Raw genomic sequence first — 17,615 nt, 5'->3', positions numbered from 1 at the left:
TTTCTTTAGGCCAAAGTGAAATTTCTAAATTCTTGAGATGTGCCCAAAATGATTAATAGAGGTTCTGGTGTAAGTGTTGTTTTCGAAATTTTTGACAATGATTTATGAATGAAGTGAGTTTGCATCTGTTTCCAAATGCGAATTAAATTGTGCATGACTGGATTTCGATTGTACAAAGATTTATCGAGGGAAGTCGGAGAAAGTATTACAGTGGCTGGTGAGTATGGTTCACAATCTTCTTGTTCTATGTCCAGCCAGGTAGGGGGTGTCTCAGGGATAATGGTAAAAAAGTTTGTTTTTAAAAGCACATGCCCAATAGTACAAGATCAATCAATCAATCAATCAATCAATTTATTTTTGTATAGCCCAGTATCACAACAACAGTTGCCTCAGAGGGCTTCAAGATGTTACATTGATTGGTAAAAATTTCAAAGATTGAAAATGACTTCGATAATAACAATGAATCACAGTGTAGTGTCTATATAAACAGTCCACAGACAGAACAGAGTGAGAACGTTGACATCAGACCAATAAACATAGTGGCATGAACAGTCCACAATAGCTCGTCAAGGTCGTCAAGGTCGTCAAGGTCGCTAACGTGCTAACAACGGAGAAGAAATGTAATTCACGAGAGATCACTGGTCAATCGGGGGCGTAAATAACCCCAGAATAAACTAATCCCAGATGTGTTTAATAAACAGTTAGTTGTAAATGAGCACTATGGTAGTAATGAAGCTGTATTATGAAGGGCCGCGGAGGTTCGGAGGACTCTGGCTGCTGACGGAGAGCCCTGTGGGCTCTGTCAGTGAGTGGTGTCTCTGTCAGAGCGAGCACATCTTTCAGCAGTGAGGCCATAAAGTCCCATGGTTTAGGCATTTCCAGCCCTTCGCGGATAATCCGGATGTTGTTTCTCCGCGATCTGCCTTTATAGTCTTCACATTGTTCACTTGTTGCTCCAGCTGGCTAATGCTATCTGAAGGACTGGTAGTAGCTTCCTCGATGTCTGTAACTTTACTTTGTAAAGCGTTGGATTTAGCTTCGAGATTGGCAATTGATGCCTGAACGTCATTTTTAGCATTGGTTATCTCTCCTCTCAGGTCAATGTACACTCGTTCAATGCATTTGTCCAGATTTTCACAAATGTCGTTCTTCACTCTAGCCATTTCACCCCTGAGTTCCAATACTTGGCATCTCAGCTGCACAAGCCCTCAACATACCAGAAAGCACGAAACCGGAGTTAACGTGGTCCGCAGTCTTCCCTGTAGATCTGTAAGTTATCACATGAACAATACAAAGATGCTTGCTCTCTTTCAGTCCTAAGACTGTCTGGCAAAATATGTCGCAGCAAGTCACCAAACCATCCAGGACCTGTTCACATGACAGATGGCTGAGGTCCTCCACACCCCAAATGAAAAGGATGTTTTCAATATCCACATTATTTCTAAGTGACTCAAGCACAAACTCTCGAATTTGGTCTGCTTTCCCGTCTTGTTTTCTCTCCACAAAGATTGACTCTGGGGATACATGAGGCCTGAGTCTTCTAGCAATGCCAAGATTATCCTCAAACACAATTGCCTTCATTTTGCAAGTATACAAGTGTCGCTCCACAGCTATTTCACTTGTTTCATCGTGGAAGAACAATGACTGAGGAACATTGGAGGAGCCTCGCAAAAATGAAATTCTCACCCCTTTGAGTTCCACCAAAACATCCCCCCGTGGGGACGAAAAGCAACCACACACATCCAGGTAATCTGGGCCCTGCTGGGTGGCTTTCATGTATATGATCATTTCCTCCTGTAGAGGGCCTGATATGGTAATGCTCCCGATACCTGAGGGGAATCCTTGCCTTGCTGTCATGTATCCCATTGCTAGCACAGCAGTCATTTGGGGAAAATAGTCCAGTAGCACAGGGTGAATATAATACTCATGGAGATGTTTGAGAAGTTCACCAGGGACTCGAATCACAGTCACAGCTTCCTTGAATTCACTTCCAATGCACACACAGTCAAGCTGTTTGAATAACGGCCCGTACTGAAATCCTGCCAGAGCAAGAAAAGAGTAAATCTCTTCTCTCTTTAAAATCAATTTGCACCGTTGATTTACCACATCAACACAAATTTTTGATTCCTCTAGTAGAAACTGACTCTCTGTACACCTGTATGTACCAGAGGCATGTGTCGCAGCAGCAGACTGTATTTTGAAAGAGACTTCTTTATCTTTGTGCTCAAGAATCACCCTCAACTTTTGGCAATTGGAATTGAGTGTGAGCACGCTCTCAAATCGAACACTGAGATGGAGCTGGGAAACAGGAATCTTTAGCTTCAAGTTCATCATCACTGAGGCAAACACCAACTCAACATAAAATGCACCAGGCATGATGGGAACATGGTTGACTTTATGCTCCCAAAGATATGGTTCCTTCTCTGCAGAGATAGTGCACACAAAGTCTTTATTGTGTTTTATTTGATGTATGAGCAGATGTGGTTCAACAGGAGAAAACTCCTGACCTTTTCTCAAGGCTTCAAAGTTCAGCTTCCTCTTGGTGTTGTCAAACTGATAAACTGGAAGAGGCGTGAGCAATGCCTCACAACCCTTGTAAAGCTGGTGCCAGTTAACATTAACTCCAAGTTCAAACAGTTTTGCCACTGTTGGGAGGGTTATGTTGCAATCGTCATTTGAATCAGCAGAAGACAGAACTTCAGTGTCAGCTCCAAGAGTCTCACAAAAGTTTCTATAAAGAGCTCTACGAGGTCCAATCTCTACAAAGACCATTTTACCCCTCGATGGTTTGTCTCTGATGACAGCTGTTATTGCTTTTTCAAACAAAACTGGGTCTCTCGTGTTCTTCACCCAGTATCTGCCTGAAGTAAAATCACCATCTGAATACTTTCCTCCAGTTACAGTTGAAAAGAGTTCACACTTCATGTTGTTGGCTTCCAAGACATTGATACCTTTTTCAATATCATCCATTACTGGATCCATGATGTGGCTGTGATATGCTGCTGGAACATCTAAGACATGAAGGAAAACATTTTGATCTGAAAACATGCTTTTCAGCCTCTTATGAAGGTCGTCTACAGCCTCTGCATCCCCTGAAAGAGTGCATGACACAGGGCTGTTGAAAGCAGCAATACACGCTTTTCCAGAGAAGACTGGAAGAATATCCACTATCCTTTTCACATTTACATTGCCAACTACAAGCATTTTTCCTTCTAATACTTTACTCTGGTGAATACTGCGGTAGTGCAGCACTTTCACAGCATCCTCCAGGGATAAAAGACCTGAGCAGTGAGCGGCGGCAACCTCACCAACAGAGTGGCCCAGTGTTGCATCGGGTTTGACGCCCCAGTGCTTCAGGAGAGTTTCAATGCCAACCTGCATGGCAAAAAGAAGAGGCTGCGCCACATCTGGCTTCCTGAAATCCTTGTTTTCAGGTTCACCAGCCAGTGCTTCACTGATACCAGTGGTATTGTATCTCTGGAAGACAGTCTCTATTTCTCTGACCTTTTCTCTGAAAACAGCAAACTTCCTCATAAGGTGCCTGCACATCCCCCTGTAGGCAACCCCACTTCCACAGAACACAAAGACAACCTGAATGCTAAATGTTGTTGATTCAACCTTTGTTTTCAGTGTAGAGCTCAGATTGTGTTCTAACTCGGACAGAGAGGAGGATGGGAAGATTTTCCTATATTTGTGTTTGTAATGACTTCTTCCACAGGCTGAGGTGTAGCGCAGTGCCTGTGTGTCAACTCTTTGATCACTCCTGAGTCTTTGTTGAGTGTCAGTCATGGTAAGGATTAGTGATCTTTCTTTGGCTGCAGATAATACAAAAACATTTGGACAATGTATTTGTGTCTGAGTGGTAAGTGTGGTGTGATTACACTCTCTTAAAATCACATGTGCATTTGTACCACCAAACCCAAAGCTGTTGATCCCTGCCATCCTTCCCTGTAACCCATTTGTCTCCCACCTTTGAACTTTAACTGGACTATTTAGATGTAGAGATTTAATATCTATACTTGTGCTGTTTTCTGAGGAGAAAACTGAGGGAACAATAATCTCATGCTTCATCATTAGAAGTACCTTAATGAGTCCGGCCACTCCAGCTGCAGATTCCGTGTGTCCGATGTTGCCCTTTACAGACCCAATCAGGAGTGTCTCTGAATAAGAAGATCTGTTTTTGGCGATGGCATTTGAAATGCTTCTCATCTCTGTCAGGTCCCCAACTGTAGTTCCTGTCCCGTGCGCTTCAATGTACTGGACATTCGCAATGTCAGAGTCTGAGTAGATTTGTCTCAGCAGCTCCTCTTGTTGATCCATGGATGGTTTGGTGATCGGCGTGGCACAGTGTCCATCCTGGTTGACGGTTGATCGTTTTGCTGATGATTCCCCATATTTTGTGGCCATGCTCTTTGGCCTATATGTAAAGAAGTAGGCTTCTTAGTATTCCACCATATGATTCATTAGTCACAGAAAAACGATGAGTATCAAACTTACTTTTTTCAGAAGTTTGAGAAGCACAACTCCACAGCCCTCTCCTCGACCATAGCCATCTGCCGTGCGAGAGAAAGGCTTGCTGGTCCCGTCAGCTGAGATCATCTTCGCCTTGCTGAGAGCAACAAAAACTCTTGGCTCGATGATGCAATTAACTCCTCCACACAGAGCCATGTCACAGTCACCTATTTGAAGGAATAAAAAATTCAATGTGGAATATTTAAATATGCTTGAATTTTTTTGGCAAACAGGACTACGTACCTTGTTTTATAGCCTGACAGGCTACATGAAGAGCGACCAACGATGAAGAACAAGCACTGTCGATGGCAAAAGAAGGGCCGGTGAGATTGAAGGTGAAGGAAATTCTGTTGGCAGCAATACTCATTGCTGACCCGGTGCTGTTGTAGTGGGTTATTGTGCTCGGACTGTTACTTCTGAGCATCTCGTAATCTCTGTTCATGAGACCTGCAAGGAGCACAATCACAATTAAAGCATAGCAGGCAACAGTATGATGAACTCAGGAACAAGATTAGAAATGAAACATAAGCTGATTGTGAAGTGGATTCCGATGTAAACGCCGGTTCTGCTCCCGCTGATGGTTTCCATAGCAATTCCAGCATCCTCCAATGCTGTGTATGAACACTGCAGAAGGAATTTGTAGTCAGCCTCCACCTCAGAAACACCAAAAAACTTGCAATCAAACTCATCAAACCTGCGAAAATGAAAACAGTGCATTTGTCATTGCTTAAAATCTTTCAAGAGAAGAAAATTGTTCTCAATCTTCCTGTACTGATCTAATACTTACCCCTCTGTAAGAGTTGCTTGGGTTGTCTGTGTCTTTCCCGGTTTGTTCTCATCAGCATCGAACCAAAAAGCGGTGTCAAACCTCTCAACTGGAATATCGACTGCACAGTTCTTTCCTTCCAGCAGAAGCTTTCAGAAACTGTCCAACCCGTCACCTAATTCAAAATGGACCACAAGAACTGTTGTTCATCGTCATTTTAGACAACACAAAAAAACATGGTGTATCCTTGCAACAACATCAGAATTAAGCCATACCTCCTGGAAAATAGCATCCAATCCTAATGACTGCAATGTCCTCCTCTGCCTCTTCCATGATTCTTCTGAAGTGATTTTTTCCCCCTGGAAATTTCACTTTAAAAGCCAAATCAAAGCGTAAAGCCTCTCCATGATGAAGTATAACACTCTGTGCTGGTTACATCTGGTGCTGCTGTATCTTCACAGCCCTTTATAAAGTGTGAGCCAGCTCAGAAAACAGAAGAGGACAATGAGAAGGCTTGTTTCATGCAGCTGGCATCAACTAAAGATACTAATTACAGGATCATGTTATTCAAAGGCAGCTGTGGAAAGACCTGCTCACAAGACGTGCATTCAAATTCCTTTATTTTTCCAAGATAAAAAAAAAAAACTTTGTTGCAGCCACTACTAATCTACGAAGACATCTTCTTTTGATCACAAAAAAATATCTAGTATATTTATTTTGAATCTGTTCTTGACACCGACCATAAACAACTTTTCCCTTTGTTTTGTTCGGAATTTTTGTGAATATTGTAGGAAAGTGTGAATATACTGTAATCCTATAAATACATTGACCCTTGCTTGTAATGCTTGCAGTCGTTGCGAATTTTCTGACATATAACCTAATTACTGAGGGTGTGATTTATGTTTTAACAACAGTGTTTAACAAAAAGCTGTCGAAAGCAAATGTAGGTCATCTTTTAAATCAAGTTCCTTATTACAACTTATTAGGGTTTAAGAGATCACACCACTGACAAAAACACAACCTTGAGCTTTACTTTATGACCGTCCCAATTCGATAAAGCAGCTTATAGGAAGCGCTTCTGCTTTAGTCAACTGATACTGTTCTAATTACATTACTTTTCCTGACCCTTATTTCTGCTCTGCTTCAGCCTACGATTACCTGGATGATTATCATGACTGTGAAGACGCAGAGAGTATTTTTGATTTTGGTAACACTTTACTTTAAGCACGCCAGTGTAACACATTATAAGTAGTTATAAACACTCATACATGATCACAATGCTTTATAACTCACTATACAGCACTATACAGCATAGCATTAGGGTTAGGCGTGAAAACATAAAAGAGAAAAGCATGGGCAACAGTATCCTTCCTTGTAGCAACAGCGATCATTTCGTCAAAATCCCAATGATTTTCTGTGCAGTCTGATAACTTTTTGAAATCCAAAAGAGAATGGATGAGAAGGGAAGCGAGATAAAAATATTTGATAGAGAAACACTCTGTGAAGTATAAAAAAACAGAAGATTGAAAATTTATAAAAAGTAAATCTTCAAAAGAAGGAGTCCTACTGTGGGGGAACCCAAAGTGGGTTTCTGTATGAGATTGTATTCGGATAAAGTATTTTAAGAAAGATTCGTCCAAACAAGCCCATGGATATTATCAGACCACCTTCACAGCTGCAAGGCTGGGGATTAGACAGAAGAAAAAAGAGAGGGAAATAAAGGGGGGAAGGGGGGGAAAGGGGGAAAAAAAAAGGAGGGGTTAGGTTCAGGGTTAAGGAGGGGAAGGGGGTAGGATCACAAAGATTAATTAATGTAGAGGGGGAAAAAAAGGTGGGGGGGGAGAATTTAGGCTGAGGAAAAGGAGAGGATTTATATAAGGATCAGAAAATCAATGAAGTAAAATACAAGGTGGAAATAAGGTAGGATTCGAAGGGGGGGGGGGGGGGGGGGGTTGCAATGGCCACATTCTATGGCATAAATCAAATTCCTTTCTTGTAATTGCCAAGAAGTTTTGGTGGGAGCTCCCTCACTCGAGTAACTGTTAAACAGGCATGAAGGAGCTGTTCGAATGTGGGTAGGAGATCTCTTCCTACTCAAAGCTTTAAATTGAGAAAAAACTAGAATGTCCTGAAGGTTCCTGTTCCTCCGATACGCAGTGATCATTTTAAATCTTTGAAGAGGTGGACATGACTCCAGCAATTGATGAAAATTGATTCGAAGATTTCTATTAAAAACATGAAGTTGTTGGTTGAAAGTAGTGATAAATGGGATCAGCAGGGGGCTCTCTCCGGCGCGGGGAGCTGGGGAGACACTAGGAGGGTTATTCTTCACCTCCATTTTGATACCTCTCAGAAATCGTTTAGAATATCCTCTGAGTCTGAGCGCTCTGAACAGGATGACTGTCGCCTCCTCAATATCTTTGTGGTAAGTGCAGATTCTATGAAATCTTATCAGTTGGGATTTAATGATACCCCTAAAAGTGTGTTTTGGATGATAACTGGATTTATGGAGTAATGTGTGTTTGTCTGTTTCCTTGAAGTACACTTTCGTAGCCAACTGTTTTGTATTGGTTTTGTAATTATGAAAAAAAAACAGTGGTATCGAGAAACTCAATCTTATATTTTTGTCTATTATGTTTTATTTTTATATTTGGATGATGAGCGTTAAGAACTTCAAGAAACTGCTCAAACAACTCAGTGGAGTCATTCCATATTCCAAAAATGTCGTCCAAATGTAACCCGGATCTCACGTAACTGTGGGATGGGGCCTGAGTTCGGTATGAACTAGTAAAATTAGCTAACACAAATAAGGGACACAACAACTGAACTTTTAAGACAATAATCCTCCAAACAGGGTTTATTTTGTATCAATGAAATAAAATAATGAAATTCTAAATGAAAATGTGTTTTAACAAAATATAAAATATATACAAAGACAAAAAACTAAATATCAGTCCTTTTTATGAATTTTCTTTCAAACCCTTTTTCTTATGAATTAACCCTTTTTCATGAAAACCTCTTTTAGTACCTTTTTAGATATTATTTACAAAATCCCAGATATATTTATATCACAACAACAAAACCAACATAAATCACATTTGTGGGCCCACACTCACACACTCCTCAAACATTCATTTTGCAAATAACCATGTTGCAGGCCTGATTCGAAGCTAGGGAGCGGTGAGGCCAGAAACTGTGGGGCCGCTTCACTCCAAATTGAGCAACAGAAAATAAAATGTGCACTTTTAGAAATTCTTTTGAGTACTCACGGATCCAAGGGGGTTAATAGGATGAATGGGGAAACGAGTGGTAGCAGTCACAAGGGAACAGAGGAGTAGATGGTCTTTTGTGAAGATGATGATGATGAGATGAAACAAACTCAGATCACTGAAGAAACGAAGCTGAAGATATCATTGAAGAAACAAAACTGAAGATAACACTGAAGAAACAGCAGAAACTCCGCCAGGCCTCTGGTCGACGCTCCAACCGGCTCTCTCTCAGTCCACATCTGATGCAAGAATATTTCACTTAGTTCAACTCACACTTATTATAAGTAAGTGCTCATACAAGGCTTAAACTGAGCATATTGAGGCTCATTGAAATGCCAAAGCTAACAGCTAGTCGCTATGTAGCACCAGACACATGATTTCCTTTAGCACTGCAACCACAAGTTATAGCACAGAAATACACATATCTGTTACCTGATGCAGATCACAACAGTCACACTCTGGATCAACTGGTAGTCAATCTTCCATATAACTTGAATGTTCTCCACAAATCACGATGTTTCCTCGCCGATCACGGCTGACATGAGAGAGATCTATTTTTTCTTCCTGTTACAGCACCGTGCGCCACTTGTCCCGCCCCTTACGCAAAAGAAGATCTCTGATTGGCTATTAAGTCACAACCAAACCAGTGACAACAGAAAAACACCATGAGTGACAACTGAAACAAAATCAAGATAGTGTGCACATCTTTTAAGGAAACAATGAAACCAAAACTTATTCATCTCTTTCAATTTCACACATAAATGAACTTTATACATTTTACACTGTAAATACATTTCAAATGAATTCTATGTTTTTTAACTGAATGAACTTTGTGGCTCTTTTAACTTATTTACATACAAAATCACTCATTTTTTAAACATTTATGAAATCTGATTGTCTTTTTATGCCTTTTAAATGTCTTTTATGCATGTGTCTAATTGGACAGGGCTACACCCTCCCCCTTCTAACCGTGTAGATGTCCTCATCACACCTTTTCCCTTTTCTTTGTCTTAGAAACATGTTTCTTTGTCTCATGTTCTGAGATTTTCACGGATGTTTTATGTTTCTGTCTAGGTGTCTTGTAAATTTGGTCTTGAGGGTTTAATTTTAGTTGAATAACCATGCCATGATGCATAATGGTAACTGGTTCACTGGATGGATAACCAGGTTTGTCATAAGTAAATCGCATGGGCGGTTTTGATTCTCTGTGAGATTTTCGAACAGGGGAACACTGTTTATGTTTTCGTCTTGAACTTTCATGTGATCTGTCATTTCTGGCTCTGCCTGAAGAGGGTGATGTTGCTCCCCCTTCTGAATCTTGTTCTTCTGCAGAGGCATTTGTTTCTTGAACTTCAGAATCCACTTCAGAAGGTGTAGAGCTTTCAGAAGATTCTTCATTCTCACTTTCTTCAGTAGGTTGATTTTCCGGCATGTCTGGGTTCTCCTCTTGAGAACTTCCATCCTCCTCTGAGCTTTTACTGCTCTCATTTTCATTAGGATCCGGATTTTGTTTATTCAATTGTCTCCTGACTTCATCCGCATCAAATTCCCAAGGAACATGAGCGGTTTCCAGCTCAGAATCTGATGATGCAGTATCATCCTCTGTTTGAGTAGGCTGAGTTGTTCTTTGGTTTTGTCGGTTACGAAGCGATCTGGTGACAGGTCTCCGGACGGGTTCTTCTTCCTCAGGAGGATCTGACATCCTGACCAGATAACCGATTGGCAACAGATGATCTCGATGCAAGGTTTTGGTCGAGCCGGAACCATATTCTGGTTTAACTCTGTATACCGGTAGGTTGGGTAGCTTTTCCACAACAACATATGGAGTTGACTTCCATCGATTTTGGAGCTTATGTTTGCCTTTTATCCCAACATTCCGGATGAGAATTCTGTCCCCTTTGTCCAATGGCTGATCTCTCACTCGCTGATCATGACGAGCTTTGTTTTTTAGGTGACTCTTTGTAGCTGCTTCCGAGGCCAGCTCGTAGGCTTTCTGGAGATCTTTTCTCATCTTAACGATGTACTGTTGATGAGAAGATTCACTTTCACCATCCGGTGAGATCCCAAAACAGATGTCTATGGGCAGTCTTGCTTCTCGGCCAAACATGAGTAAGTATGGCGAAAATCCAGTGGCATCATTTTTAGTACTGTTATAAGCATGTACAAGATGACTGATATGCTGGCTCCAGCATTGCTTTTTTACAGTATCCAAAGTGCCAATCATCGCTAGGAGAGTGCGATTGAATCTTTCTGGTTGCGCATCGCCCTGTGGATGGTAAGGGGATGTTCGTGATTTTCGGATTCCCAACATGGATAACAACTCTTTCACTAACCGACTTTCAAAATCTCTGCCTTGGTCTGAGTGTATCCTAGCCGGCAGGCCGTAGTGCACAAAATATTTCTCCCACAATACTTTTGCAACAGTGATGGCTTTTTGATCTTTGGTAGGAAACGCCTGTGCGTAACGTGTGTAGTGATCTGTCACTATCAACACATTAGCAACACCTTTGGAATCTGGCTCAATCTGTAAAAAATCAATACAGACAAGATCCAAAGGACCATTACTGGTGATCTGATTCAGCGGCGCGGCATGCTGAGGGAGCGTCTTCCTGGTTATGCACCTCCCACATGTTTTAATGTACTCTTCAACCTCAGCTGCCATGCGTGGCCAATAAAATCGATCATTGACCAATTCTCTGGTTCGCTCAACACCCATGTGTCCACAGTCATCATGCAGCGATCTTAAAACCATGGGCCGATATCTTGATGGCAAGACAAGCTGTTTTATTTGTTTTCCACATGGTTTTTCTTTCAATCTATAAAGTACTCCATCCTTAGATTCCAGTTTGCTGCTTTCACGGAGGAGCAAAAGAATCTCTGGCGGATCACTTTTCGAGTGATTCAGTTTCTGTTTGGTTTCAACTGCTTTCTTGACTGGTCCAATTATGGGATCCAAATCTTGTGATGTCTGAATTTCTTTTGGGCTCAACTGGTCAAGTGCACTCATGCTGATATTCACTGGAAACGCAAAAGCATCAGGCACCACCATGCCAGGAGCTCCAAGCTGATCCACCAACCGGTCTGGTGCCTCTACTTCTTCACATACAGTGGCCCGTTTGCAGAGAGCTTTAACCCCAGCAGGTTGAATGCTCACCCAATCTTTTTCATCTCCTGGGGCGTACTGACGGGACAATAAATCAGCGTCGATGTTGTGTCGCCCAGGACGGTACTGAATGGTGAAATCATATGTGGCCAGAGCAGCAAGCCAGCGATGACCAACTGCACTGAGCTTGGCTGAAGTCAACACATACGTTAATGGGTTATTATCAGTCCTGACAATGAATTTTGCACCATATAAGTAGTCATGGAATTTGTCCACAACAGCCCATTTTAATGCCAGAAACTCCAATTGATGGACTGGGTAGTTTTGTTCTGAGTCTTTTAGTTTGCGACTTGCGAAAGCAACAGGTCGAAGGCCTTCGGGGTATTCTTGGTTCAGGACTGCACCTAGTCCATTCATACTGGCATCCACATGCAAAATGTAAGTTTTTGTGGGGTCAGCGAAGGCTAAAACTGGGGCGTTGATCAGACAGTCACGGATTTTCTCAAATGCATCTTGACAGGTCTGAGTCCACCGCTCTCCGAAAGGCTCTGATGTTTTGAAGTAGACCTTACTTGAATCTGTTTTCTTTCTGGCCTTAGGGTCCTGCCACAGGGGAGCATACCCTTTGGTAAGTTCAGAGAGGGGGCGAATGATAGCGGAGTAATTTGCAATAAACCTCCGATAGTAAGAGCAAAAACCCAGAAACGACTTTAGAGGTTTTAGGTGAGTGGGAACTTTCCAGTCTTTCACCACTTCCACCTTCTCCTGATCAGTAGCTATCCCATTTGCAGATACAATGTGACCCACGTATTTGACCTGAGGTTGACAAAATTGACATTTGTCAATGGAAACTTTTAATCCAATCTCCTCCAGTCTGTCCAAAACTTTGAGCAGCCTCTGTTCATGCTCTTCCAGAGTTTTTCCAAAAACAATGATATCATCCAGATATACCAATGCTTCCAGAAGATGCATGTCACCAACTGCCTTCTCCATTAGACGCTGAAATGTTGCAGGCGCTCCTGTGATTCCTTGTGGCATGCGTTCAAACTGATAGAAACCGAGGGGGCAAATAAATGCCGTTTTTTCTTTATCTTCCTCAGTCATTGCAATCTGGTAGTAGCCACTACGTAGATCTAATACAGAGAACCATTTGCTGCCTGACAACGAATCCAAAGCATCATCAATGCGTGGCATTGTGTACTGGTCTGGTACGGTGCGATTATTAAGTGTTCTGTAATCGATACAGATTCTTATGTTTCCATTTTTCTTTCTCACAACAACAATTGGTGAGGCGTAGGGACTACGGGACTCTGTTATAATCCCAGCCGCCAACAGTTGTTGTATGTGTCGTCTCACATCATCAATATCTGCAGGAGCGATTCTCCTTGACCTCTCCCTGAAAGGTCGGGTGTCATGTAGACGGATGTGGTGTTCTACACCTGTGGCCAAGCCAACATCCCATTCATGCAATGAAAAAACTTTCCTCCTTCCAGCCATCTTCTGCCGAAGCCGGTTCTTCCACTCCTCGGAGATCGGGGAATCTCCAAAGTTGAAGAGCTCCGGGTCGATAGCTTCAGCTGTTGACTCAGATGGTTGGACAGGGGTGACTGTGTCCACAGCATACATTTCAGCAATGACCGTTCCCACTGGTATAGAGGTTGCTTTTTTGGACTCATTCTGAATGAGCACAGTGAAACTGTTGCTATCGATAGTAGCATTTGGGAGCACACCTGGCTGTACCAGTACGCCAGCTGGTAATGACTGAGCAGTGGGTGCATCGATCAGTACGAAATCTTTAGAGGGGGCAGTCTGTCGGTCTACTTTGCATGTAGCGTAGTATTTTGCTCCTGGAGCAACAGAAAGTGGGCCAGGCCCATTCCATTTTATTTGTCCCAAGATTTCCTCTTTTTTCGGCTGTGTCGGAGCATTGACTGGGGTATAGACTGACTGAATTCTCATTGAGTGGACAATGTCCTTGTCATTTTCCGTCTTCACCAGTTCCCACAGGCGACTAAACAGAGACGTGTTTGTGCCGACCAACACAGGGGCCTGTTGATGGTTTTTTGGCTCAGGGCAGATCAATGCAAGCACCTCGACTTGTCCAGATACACCAGTGATCTCTTTTGCAAACTCCATCTCCACTACAACATAACCTCTGTATGGATAATCTGTGTCAGCAAGACCCCAGAGGCCGAGGTTTGAGAGGGGTTTGATGGGAACATCTGCCAAATGGTCATTATACCAGCTTTCAAAGATGATAGTCACATTAGATCCACTGTCAATGAGAGCATTGCAAGGCACATCGTTCACCTTGATGGTATGAATGAATGATGGACCTACAAGACCTTCAGGTAAGTTTGCATCTTTTCCAGGGACTTCGATTTTGTGGACATTCGCGACACACGACTCATCTGTGGCAGATTTTGAGTTTTCTGTAGTGGGATCTGGTGCTCCTCGTACTACACGAATGAGCTTTCTTATGACTTTCTGTGGGTTTTCAGCTCCAGTGCATCTCGTAGCAATATGACCATTTTCTCCACACTTGTAACAAAAATACTCATCAGAACTTCTTGACGATGAAGCTTTGAATGGAGCAGGTTTGTGGATTTGGGCTGGTCTGTGTTTACTGGGGTGTGTCATATTTTCTCTCTGAGGAGCTGATGCGTAGTTCACTGCCATTACGCTCATTTTATTTTGCAGATCTTGAACTTGTTTTCTGAGGGACTCCAGTTCGTTCTGTGACTCTCCTTTGATTTTTTTGTTTTTCTTCTCTTTTGGTCCACTGACAGAACCATCGAATGGCATCTGAGATGGTGAGCTGTTTTTCTTCTCCAGCTGCGCTCTCAATTCTTGAATTTGAGCCTCAAGTTCACTCCTGGAGGTTGAATCAGGCTCTTTCTCCTTCTCAGCCTGTATTGTGCGTACGTGTTGACGACGTACAGGTGCTGTTTGGCTTTGTTTGGCAGACTGACGACTCTCTTCCTCAATCACTTCTCTCAGCAAGTTCAAAAAAGTTGGGGGGTTGTCTTTCCGCTCCCTAATTTTCAACTGAAGCAACATTAGCTCAGAGGTTGAACCTTTAATAAGTTGCTCTATTCTGGCTTTGTTAGCAGAACTAACAGGTAAACCACCTGCTTGCACAACTTTAACAAGAGACCTCTCTAATCTTCTCAGAAAATCAGATAAGCTTTCACCAGGCTGCTGATGAAGAGATCTGAATGACAAATAAAGTTCTTCTCCAGACTCTACAGTACCAAAAATGCTCTCTATGGCCTCTATGTAGTCATGGGGGCCAGCATCTGGTTCAGTCATACGAACAGCTTGAACGATCTCCAAGGCGGGCCCTTTTAAACTTTCCAAGATCCGTCGCCGTTTCTCTTTGTCAGAGCACTCACCTTCATCAACTAGAAGCGTTGCTTGCTCCAGCCAGACGTGGAGGGATTCCTCTCCCGCGGGTGTGGGACTGACTCCGGAGAAAGTTCGTAATCTTCTGTAGGCATGGCTGTCTGTTTGTCTGTTTGTTTTGCCTATTATGTCTCCAACTGCACGGATGATAGCCTCAGTGTTGCTGTCTTCTGTTGCTTGAGAGCTACGTGCACTTTGGAGATCCTCCAAGGTTTTTCCTTCATTTTTTAGAAAAATGAGTAACTTTTCTTCAAACTGTTCAGGTTGGGGCTCTTTATAGTACACTGATTTCCAGGCACTTCCACCACTTATGGGCATCACTTCTGGGGGTATTCTTGTGGGGTCTATTGGCTCACGGCACTCACACAATACCATTAAGGACTGTTGTTGAGGGTGAAACATTTTTCCCTTAACCACCACTCTGCCTAAGACTTTGATAGTCTCTGCTGTTTCTTCAATCTCGGCTGTTGAGATACTTTCAGGTACTCCATAAAGTAGGAGGGCATGTTTTACATCTACTGACTCTCCTCTGCACCAGTTAATCAGATCAAGTTGTGAGGGACTGCTCATTTTGAAATCCTTTTTTTTTTTTTCTGTTAATTTTGGGACTGTTTAGTTCTTATTACTGTTAGAAAATACAGTTATTGCTCTTAAAAGTTGTTGTGTCCATGAGATTCTTATTTATTTTATCTTTCTTATTCTGAATGTTTGTCTAATTTGATCCCAGCAGTGCCTCCATTATGTAACCCGGATCTCACGTAACTGTGGGATGGGGCCTGAGTTCGGTATGAACTAGTAAAATTAGCTAACACAAATAAGGGACACAACAACTGAACTTTTAAGACAATAATCCTCCAAACAGGGTTTATTTTGTATCAATGAAATAAAATAATGAAATTCTAAATGAAAATGTGTTTTAACAAAATATAAAATATATACAAAGACAAAAAACTAAATATCAGTCCTTTTTATGAATTTTCTTTCAAACCCTTTTTCTTATGAATTAACCCTTTTTCATGAAAACCTCTTTTAGTACCTTTTTAGATATTATTTACAAAATCCCAGATATATTTATATCACAACAACAAAACCAACATAAATCACATTTGTGGGCCCACACTCACACACTCCTCAAACATTCATTTTGCAAATAACCATGTTGCAGGCCTGATTCGAAGCTAGGGAGCGGTGAGGCCAGAAACTGTGGGGCCGCTTCACTCCAAATTGAGCAACAGAAAATAAAATGTGCACTTTTAGAAATTCTTTTGAGTACTCACGGATCCAAGGGGGTTAATAGGATGAATGGGGAAACGAGTGGTAGCAGTCACAAGGGAACAGAGGAGTAGATGGTCTTTTGTGAAGATGATGATGATGAGATGAAACAAACTCAGATCACTGAAGAAACGAAGCTGAAGATATCATTGAAGAAACAAAACTGAAGAAAACACTGAAGAAACAGCAGAAACTCCGCCAGGCCTCTGGTCGACGCTCCAACCGGCTCTCTCTCAGTCCACATCTGATGCAAGAATATTTCACTTAGTTCAACTCACACTTATTATAAGTAAGTGCTCATACAAGGCTTAAACTGAGCATATTGAGGCTCATTGAAATGCCAAAGCTAACAGCTAGTCGCTATGTAGCACCAGACACATGATTTCCTTTAGCACTGCAACCACAAGTTATAGCACAGAAATACACATATCTGTTACCTGATGCAGATCACAACAGTCACACTCTGGATCAACTGGTAGTCAATCTTCCATATAACTTGAATGTTCTCCACAAATCACGATGTTTCCTCGCCGATCACGGCTGACATGAGAGAGATCTATTTTTTCTTCCTGTTACAGCACCGTGCGCCACTTGTCCCGCCCCTTACGCAAAAGAAGATCTCTGATTGGCTATTAAGTCACAACCAAACCAGTGACAACAGAAAAACACCATGAGTGACAACTGAAACAAAATCAAGATAGTGTGCACATCTTTTAAGGAAACAATGAAACCAAAACTTATTCATCTCTTTCAATTTCACACATAAATGAACTTTATACATTTTACACTGTAAATACATTTCAAATGAATTCTATGTTTTTTAACTGAATGAACTTTGTGGCTCTTTTAACTTATTTACATACAAAATCACTCATTTTTTAAACATTTATGAAATCTGATTGTCTTTTTATGCCTTTTAAATGTCTTTTATGCATGTGTCTAATTGGACAGGGCTACACAAATAATGCAAATATAAGAGGGGCCGCACCTTACATTTCTTTAACGTACGTTCCCATTCCGCCATATAGATATCCGCGTAGGCCGGTGCATATTTACGGCCCATAGCGCACCCACATACCTGCAAATACCATTTGTCGTTGAAGATAAAGTCATTTCTCGTTAGAGTAAGATGAAGTAACTGACATATTTCACCATCAGGACGATTGGGATCCGGACTTTCAAAGAAGACTTTTCTAACCGCCTGTAAACCCAATTGTGTATCAATGTTTGTATAAAGTGATTCTATGTCAATAGAAAACAGAAACACATCCTCTGGAACAATCAATTG

The 17,615-nt window shown here is 41.8% G+C and overlaps 1 protein-coding gene across 1 annotated transcript; it reads right to left on the bottom strand.

Annotated features, from left to right (window-relative positions):
• Positions 1-464: 464 nt before the first annotated feature.
• Positions 465-4,637, bottom strand: LOC115385653 (highly reducing polyketide synthase sdnO-like). The gene is made up of 2 exons (XM_030087726.1): positions 4,498-4,637; positions 465-4,417 (listed from the first exon to the last, which is right to left on the bottom strand). The coding sequence occupies exon 2, from the start codon at positions 4,405-4,407 to the stop codon at positions 1,165-1,167; it is 3,243 nt and encodes a 1,080-aa protein (XP_029943586.1). The 5' UTR covers positions 4,408-4,417; positions 4,498-4,637; the 3' UTR covers positions 465-1,164.
• Positions 4,638-17,615: the final 12,978 nt, after the last annotated feature.

This window comes from Salarias fasciatus, unplaced genomic scaffold (assembly GCF_902148845.1).
Source record: "Salarias fasciatus unplaced genomic scaffold, fSalaFa1.1, whole genome shotgun sequence".
In the NCBI taxonomy this organism is placed as follows: Eukaryota; Metazoa; Chordata; class Actinopteri; order Blenniiformes; family Blenniidae; genus Salarias; species Salarias fasciatus.
Note: the sequence above shows the minus strand (reverse complement) of the source record. Positions and strands in the feature narration are given on the sequence as shown.